The sequence below is a fragment of the Macrobrachium nipponense genome, chromosome 9 (genome assembly GCF_015104395.2).
Source record: "Macrobrachium nipponense isolate FS-2020 chromosome 9, ASM1510439v2, whole genome shotgun sequence".
In the NCBI taxonomy this organism is placed as follows: domain Eukaryota; kingdom Metazoa; phylum Arthropoda; class Malacostraca; order Decapoda; family Palaemonidae; genus Macrobrachium; species Macrobrachium nipponense.
In genome coordinates this window covers 41,399,534-41,408,649 of record NC_061110.1, presented here as the reverse complement: position 1 = coordinate 41,408,649, position 9,116 = coordinate 41,399,534, and the positions used below count along the sequence as shown (strand labels likewise).

At 37.6% G+C, this 9,116-nt stretch overlaps 1 protein-coding gene across 1 annotated transcript in view; it reads left to right on the top strand.

Annotated features, from left to right (window-relative positions):
- LOC135218523 (putative neural-cadherin 2) overlaps positions 1 to 6,533 on the top strand; it is a 643,835-nt gene extending 637,302 nt beyond the window's left edge. Inside the window, 4 exon segments of the mRNA XM_064254888.1 lie at positions 941 to 1,173; positions 4,210 to 4,437; positions 5,004 to 5,327; positions 5,510 to 6,533. Of these exon segments, the coding sequence (XP_064110958.1) occupies positions 941 to 1,173; positions 4,210 to 4,437; positions 5,004 to 5,327; positions 5,510 to 5,868 (1,144 nt within the window). The 3' untranslated portion in view covers positions 5,869 to 6,533.
- The last annotated feature ends 2,583 nt before the right edge of the window (positions 6,534 to 9,116 follow it).

Genomic DNA, 9,116 nt, shown 5'->3' with positions numbered 1-9,116 from the left:
GTCGAGATGAGAAATGCGTCTATCTCTTTGACCACTCGCTATGGAGGAGATGGAATTATCTCGGCTCAAATGTACATATTTCCGTCAAAGTCTGGTATATTTACCTGAAATGAAATAGACCCATCCAGGGACTCGTAGCGTAATACGAAGAATTTGACTGGGATAAACATTATATCCGCTGGACGTATTTACCAGTTGAAGGAGAGTGAACGGCTATGCAGTAAGGGCCGGAATGTACAACTTGCGTACTTCATTGAAGTTTTCTTGAAAATTTTAAACATAAACGAGTTTTCTTTTGTTGCACATTAAGCTACTCTAGAGATGTGTATATATATATATATATATATATATATATATATATATATATATATATATATATATATATATACATATATATATATATATATATCATATATATATATATATATATATATATATATATATATATATATCATATATATATACATATATATATATATATATATATATATATATTGTGTGTGTGTGACTGACAAAACCTCCATCTTCCTTTTAACTTAGTGTTCCAGATGTTTACGGAGTTTCTACCCTAACCTACTTTCGAAGCTCAGCGTAGGAATGACTATTTCCAAAGACCATAGAAAGTAGAAATGAAGAAGAGGTCATGAGTGCATAGCATGTCCTTTATAATTCAAAGAGATCTGGTAAATGGAACCGGTAGATGTCACGTATATCACAGCAATTTAATAAAGCGTTCTACGAAAGAGAAATTTAGTTTATATTCGCTCTGGTAAATACATCAAAATCTACGTATGCTTTCTATACCACTCTATGGAGTAGCGTTGATTTATGAATTCATATACGTCGTTAGCCTGTGGTTGTGGTGTTCCGATTTCACAATGATGAACACATGTTATTTTATTCAAATAATATTGTCTTTCTCTTCATTTTTATTCACTAGCTGTGGACCTGGTAAACATCTTGTGGCGGGGATATGTCATGATGTAGACGAGTGCACCTATCAACCTTGTCTACACGGGGGTACCTGTACCAATTTATATCCGGGGTATCAGTGTTCCTGTGCCACGGGAACAATCGGTTATAACTGTGAATGGCACCAGTTACCGTCGCATACGCAGCACCTCACCCCCCCCATGGCTATAGCGGCGCTGACCCTCTCACTTCTGGTTTTGGGTAGGTACTTTTGTTGCATGATTTCCAATATGTATTTAGTGTCGTGGAGAAATACTTAAGGTCTACTTTGAGATAGTTTTACTTTTTGCCATTGTAGCCGCTAAGTTCCTCTTCGAAGGAGTTACTCTTATGGTCCCTGCAGGGCTCCATAAGACAGACCAGCCATTTTCAAAGAATTTTCTCACGGCTGATCTTGGCCAGAATATTACCTTTGTTTTGATGCAGTGACAGAGCAGAAAAGGACTGGATCTTTCCTAGATAGTGATCCCCGAGGGTTTTAACCCGGTATTGTATCCACCTTTGCGGCGTGTTTAGTACAAGTTCGTTGCCGATTACTGCAAAAACATAAACAAAAGACTGTAAATATCATAAGGATAATGACCCCCAAAGTTATATTAGTCATAGATAACGACCCCTGAACTATCTAGGAAAGATCCAAAGGACTCAAGGCAGGATGTCTCTTTATCCTGCTTACGGCGTTCACCTTGGTCTTTCCTTTCACCCTTTGCACTCAGATGCAACGCCAGCACACAGGTCGACCAAGATCCCCATCATTCTTTGGTTTGCTAAAGCACTCGCATGCCCCCAAGTGTGCTCCCAGTATTTTCACACTCAGTAGTGCTGTAATGGTAAATGTTACAGTTATCTGCTGAGGAAAGATAAAAGCCACTATAAAATATTTTAGTTCTTTAATAATTTTCTGTATTAGCTATAACTATTAAATTCTGCTAGCTGGTGCGTCCTTCAAGGTGGGGATTTAAGATTAGGCTAAGAGGACATTTCATGTGTTCAGAGCTTCCTGTCATCTTTGAGAATTTTTAAATCATAGGACATTCCGGAGGTAAACCCCAAGTCCATTGTTGATACCTTGAGTACTACTTTTGTAACTTGTTAGTTTTAGCAGGGTGTTATACTTTTTAGCCTTGATAATAAAAAGGGCAGGGATATAAAAATATATATGTAATCACTGGAAATTTTCACTCTACTTTTGCACATTTTTATAGTGTTATGGCGATTCGTAACATGATTCTGTAGTAGTTCTGAAAAAGGGGAATGGTTGCTTTTATACTTTTAAAAGTAACGACAAGGATAGCATTATTTTAAAAGTAACGACAAGGATAGCAATAATGAATTTCAAAAAGGTTTCTTTTCATTATGGATCCAGAGCATAATTCTGATATCTGGATGGCATCAGAGATGACACACTGCCAAAAACTTCGATAACCTTCCCAACGGCGTCTTCAGATCCTGTTTCTCTTTACCATAATGGTTTGATTGCCCCTTTCCTGTATAGTATGATCTTGGCAGTCACTCAAGCTTCTTGCTTCTTGAACAAATGTATGTCAGGTCCCACTATATTCACTCCGTGTGCTTCGGTGATTATTTCCATCTTCTGCCATATAATGAGTTTCTCTTCCCGCTTCCTCGTCCCCTACGCTTTACAAATTTCCATGATTTTCGAGGCTTCTTCACCAGTTTTGTCGGAGGACGCCATAGTTTCTTTCTTTTTTTCATCTCGCTGGCGTAAAGGAAAGTTCCGTAAAAAATAAAATTTTCGTTGATTTCAATGTTTTCAGTATAAAAACCATCCTGTTATACATTATAACAAGCATTCTCACCTGGATATAGGTGACTGAAAATAGCCGTAGTGATTGAGGATTTTAATTAATGATCATTTATTTCCCAAGCCTAACAATGTTCTCTCGGCAACAGACACCACTTGTTTTGGAGCGAGCTTCAATTTTTTTTCTCTCACTCGCTCTGTCTAGCCGGTTCTCCGACCAGCGAGGAAAGAAAACCTGTAATACAAACTTCACCTCATGGCTTTTTGGGAGGATAATTCCATATGTCTCCTGGCTGTTGGTGCAGTGGGAGTGAGGAAGTCCATAGAGATGGATGTAGTCGGCCTGCGAGGGAAAAAAGAATATGTTCTAGAGGCATATAGATTTCAATTTGCTTTTCTTCCCTGTGGGTGATTGCTTATGGCGTTGGCCTAGTAAATCTCAGGTCTGGTTCAGATCTTAAAAGAGAAGCCACTACTTCATCATCTATTTATATGCGAGTTTGCCTGCTTTCCTTCATTGCCTACTGAGGCAAATTACATTAAATATACTTTTTGCTTTTAGGGAAGGGAGTTAGAAAAAAAAAACACACACACACACAAAGACAGAGATATGAGTGTAGTATGCATGCTGTGATGTAATATCCAATTCACTATAACTTAAGAATAACTTGCAACCAATGGAAATCAAGTGCATCGTCCCTGGCAGGATTCGAACCGATGGCTAGTGGGGGCGGGTTGATGTAGATTCAAAGTACAGAACCTGAATGCAAATGCATATCGACTTATATCTCTCTTGATAGCAGGCTGGTCTAAGTCACTGCCTGCCATTGTTCCTAAAGCAGGCATCGGTTCGAATCCTGCCGAGGACGGAACAATTATAAATCCTTATGGGTGTAAATCATTCTTATGTTTTTGGATTTTGATGTTTTATCACAGAACGGTACAGCACTTATTTATCTGGTATTTCCACTTCTGCCCCAAAAGAACAAAGCTGTATTATTTGTGAATATTACCAAAGTTCACGAGTGTATGTAACTATACACACACACACACACACACACACACATATATATATATATATATATATATATATATATATATATTATATATATATATCTATATATATGTGTGTGTGTGTGTGTGTGAGGAGAGAGAGAGAGAGAGAGAGAGAGAGAGAGAGCAACTGGTAATGATAGAATTGAGTTTGATTGACAAATGGAATAAAATACTGATAGCTGATATTTTCCACTAAGTTTCATTAATAGTGTCCTCAGTAATCGTTGATTTTCCATACTTTTTTTTAATTGACTATAATAATTATATTGGTGATATCTAGACATACATATTAACGTTTGAATTCATTTTCTGTAGACTTCTGAGACCCAGTGCAATGAAATTATTAGGTACAGTGACTAAATAATTCACATGTATCCAATTATAAAATGTTCCATTTCTCCTTTACCTCCTTTTAGTTCTAATGGGCGTGCTGCTAACTATTTGGATTCATCGGTCGAGAACTGGGCGTGGTGCAGGGATGAGAACGACAGGCGTCGAAAGCGAGACGGATGTCGGGAGCGTCATGGGCGTGATTGAGACGCCGCTGTCGACGCAAGACGCGCCCAGCATAACCTCAAAAGACGAGATGACGCTTCTGGAGTCTCTGAAGATGCGACTGCCGACCAAAACCATTTCAACTGAAGGTACTTCCGTGTGAATAGTGGTTGACAAAACCATCTGTATAGGTTAGCATGTTGTAGACGAACGTCCTCTCACTAATGACAGGCTTTGTCCATTGACTCAGCTATTTAGACTCAGTTGCTTTCTCATGCCACATCACATCTGTTAGAGAGAGTGACATCTCAGTGATTGTGATTCCATTATTTTTCTTTCTGAAATTTTGTCGCTATCGCAGTCTGACGTCTACATGTAACAAAGCTCACTCTGAAGGAAATAATTGAAAATTGAGCGATTTGGTAAAACTGAATATTACTACCGCTGCCTGGTTCCCGCCAGTCAACGATCGGAAATATTGTCTTTTCTTCATGGGTTTGTTTATATTGATGACTTTGGCTTATGTTTATAATATGTAATATCTTTCATTTGTGCTTTTACCTTCATTCCCAATGGGCTGGCACTAAACACGGCGCCCACACTGCTCGTTATCTAACTAGGGGAGCGAGGTCGTATGCTTCAGTTTTACGCTTCTTGAACGGAAACATTTTCTCTTTTCCAAGAATATTGGCGCTGATTGTCTCTTTCCCTCCAGGCATCAAACAGCCCATTCCGTCAGTGTCGTCGGCTACGCTTTCAGAAGGATCCATGAAAGACCTGAGCGTCATCCATCCGGTTATGACAACCATCTCGTCAATGCCGCGGAGAATCCCCTCGACGGAAAGCGTCCTTGCATCGAAGGCCAAGTCGTTAACGGGCGGCTCGACGACTTCGCTCTCTTCCACAAAGTGTCCTCAAGTAGTTGTGTTTTCGGCGATGCCCGCCACCCAGCAGCCTCTTCTAGCTCAGGACGACCTCAGAGCTTATGCTTACGAGGGCGATGGGTCACCCTCAGGTTCTCTCACTTCCACTGTGTTAGGTAGTTCTTTTAAAATAACTATGGGATAATTTATCTGATTTTTGTGTGAATAATATTGCTCTTAGTATAATAGAAAATATATGTCTCGAAGTAATTTAACAAATAAACATATTCTGTGATATAAATATTCAACCTTTTACATAGAATTTCTCAGAATCTAAGTATCATTTTTTTATTTAAAGGTTTACGGAGAGAATCTCTAGAGGAAAACGTAGTCAGACCTTTGATGCCTGAATACGGAGAAGTGTTGGATCTCTTAAAAACTTTACCAGACGCGGTGGGATCTCCCAGGGCGCCGGCAGAAGCTCATTCGCGCAGCACGGGAGGCGATAAAGGCTGCCTGAAAAACAGAGCGGCAACAGTAACGCCTCTTGGATCGAGTGAAAAAAGTGACTCTATTTCAAGGACAGGTGTTCAGTGTGGCATTGGTTGCAGTGTCGTTGTTGGAGACAGATCGACATTCGGAACTTTGCCCCACAGTGTCAGACGAGTGTCAATGGAAAGGAAGTCCTCTATAAGCGAGTTCTCCACAATGTGCTGACGACGTTGTTTTCTTCATCAATAATTATCTTTTGTAATTTAGCGTGGTTTTTCAATTTTTAATTTTTCAGTGTTTAAGAATTTTGGAGTGATGTCCGAGTTTCTGCACAAAATCCGAGTCTATTTTCTCATAGACCGAGACAAAAATACAAAATGTTTTCAGTTTTTCTCGAAACGTAACAAGAAATAATGTTAATGTTGCCTACCATATCATTTCATCAGTTTACTGCACTGATTTTATGCTCACTTACCTTATAATACGTTTTCAGTTTATGAAGAGAGATTCGCCAACTTGCTCGTTAATTAAGCCTCGTGGAATATGAGAACTGCGCTGCATTCTTCGTTGGCATCTGTAAATATGTAAAATTTAAGTTTATAAAGCGTATAACAAAGAATAATACAACATGTAAACGAAGATTACTTCACACTTGAATGTCTGTTGTATATATATAGAACTTTAAATAACTTGAATAGTTACGGAGGAAAACTATATATTTTGTCACAGTTAAGAATATAGAAATAAATAATGTTTATACACCTTTTTAATGATAAGCGAGTGACAATAGATTCCCACAAGGATGAACAAATTACTTTATTATGATTATATTCGTATTATTGTTGATTGAATGGTTTATACGTTTATATGTTACAAAAAATAAATGTTACGAAAACAAAATCAGAGTCATTTTTTCAGCCCTTATCCTTTCTTTATCCTAGACATACCTGTATGGTTGCACTGATAATTTTACAGATAATAGTATATAAATTAGTCATATTGCTGATTGTTCGGTATCGGCTTTTCGCAAGATTAATTAGTTTTGATAATCGGCCATTTGAAGTTTTTACTACTTTGGAAAGAGAAAATCATAGTATTTCTGAGACATGAAATCAATCTATGAATAGACATTTCGTTACTTAGGAGATCAGAATACCATCAAACCATGTGTCACTGTAAACAACATTTACTCCTAAGATTCTGTTACTAATTAAACACTGAATATCTAACCCGAGCAGTTGTTTGTGTTAGCAGCTATGAGCCTCTTCTTATGCTATGAAATTTAAAAGCTTGTTACTGTGAACCGCTGCAGAAACAGCATATAATGACTACACAAATATGCATTTTCATATCACAATATACAAGAACACCGTTAATCGGTCGCCTATTAATCGGAATAGGTCGATTATTCGGTAATCACCCTATTTGATTACTAGTAATATAGTTAGCGAAACAATTGACCATGAAGAGTGTCTTACTGCAATGTCCCTGGAAGGATATAGATAGTCTATTCATAACCAGAGCGGGAAAGAGAAAACAATGAGGATAAGAAAACTTTTGATTATGCTCAAGTAAAAAAAGTTCATGGAACAGTATATATATATACATATATATATATATATATATATATATATATATAGTATATATATACATATATATATATCAATATATATACACATATATATATACATACATATATAATATATATATCATATATATATATATATATATGAATAATTAATCACATCGAACCGTGATCCATTTATATATCAATTCAAGCTACAAATGTCCTTTTAATATCCTAAATTCAACTTTACCTCCCAAATGATATATTTTGTCATATATGATACCGAAGGGGAAATTTTTTAATTGATAATAATTTCGGTACCCCCATGGGATCGAACCACTCGTCCAAAGGGTGGACGGGGAGGACCGAACTCAGGAGACAGTCAGGTGGACGCTAATCCAATCAGCCAACAGAGACGCTTGATTGGATCAGCGTCACTGGAACTGTCCTGCTTTCGTACCCCGTCCACTTGGAACTGGTGGTTCGATCCCAATGGGGGACGCAAATTATTATCAATTAAAAAATTCCCCGTTCGGTACATATCATGAAAAATATATCATTTGGGAGGTAAAGTGAATTTGTAGATATTAAAGGCAATTTGTAGCTTGAATTGATATTATTATAATAATATATATATATATATATTATATATATATGTACTATATGAATATATATCAGTATATATGAATTCGTAGTGCAGAAGGTGAAGTGGATGGCGGTCTATCTAATCCTTGTTTAAGCGCAACTAAAGGAGCGAGAGAGAGAGAGAGAGAGAGAGAGAGAGAGATAGTATTTTAAGCTAGTGACAGAGATGAAAAGGAAGCAAGAAAAAAAACAAGTGAAAAATCGATGATGAAAAATGGGCTAAAGTAAAGAAAGGGCAGCAGGAAGGGAAAGAAGTATGGAAGATTAGGCGATGGCTGCAAATAGTAATCGGGGCAGGGATAGGAAAAGGAATCAAAACTAGAAGTTAAAGTGATGGAAAGAGGAGATTGTTTGAATTATCTTAGTTCAATTGTGTGCCACAAGAAGAGTTCAAATACAGGTTTTCAGAGATAGTTGTGTAGGAGAAAGTGAGAGAGAAAATAGACGGATGTTCTATACAAAAAAAAAAGACAAAAATAGGAAGAGTAAGTGGATCTTAGAATGGAAAAGGCAACGGTCCACACGCTGTCTAAAGTGAGTGCAGTAAGAGGACGACAGAACGATTATTTGACGGAGAGGCAGAGCTAAAAGGCAAATAAGTGGTAAGGGTTAATGTTTGAGACTGCCCGAGGGAGCAGTTGTAGAGAACAAAGTCGGTGTGGATGGGATTTTTGAAGGAGGGAAAGTCACAAAGGAAATGATGAAAGGAATAAAGTACTGTGATGTAGTGGTAAAAGTGATAGATGAGACTAAGAAATGGGTATAAAGGTAATTGGTGAAGATATAGTTTTAAGGCAGTAAGTAAAACAGATTACACAGGCTAGTGAGGGACAAAACATTGCTAGTTATACAATTAAGAACTTGCCCTGATAAAATGTTTGTTATAAACATGTGAAACGTTGGAACTCAAGGAAAATCAATATGTCAGCATCAGAAGGCACTGAATTTGTACGGGAGCCAGGGTGGAATTTATGAAAGTGAAATGTTGATGCTTAAAATGGTTATAAGACTTAGTGAAAGCAGAGGCAGTCATTGTACGACAGGAGATAGAGCCCTCCTGTCTGAGCCCTTTATATTATATCACTGTGCCAACAAGCACTATTCTGGTCCATACCAGCTATCAGAGAATTCTTTGTAATTGGTTAGTCTGTCTTATGGAGGCCGGGGGTTAGGGGCGAGGGGCGGAGATCATGATAGCGTAACTCCTTTGAGGACGAACAGCAGCTACGCTATAAAATAAATATTGTATATGTATATATAT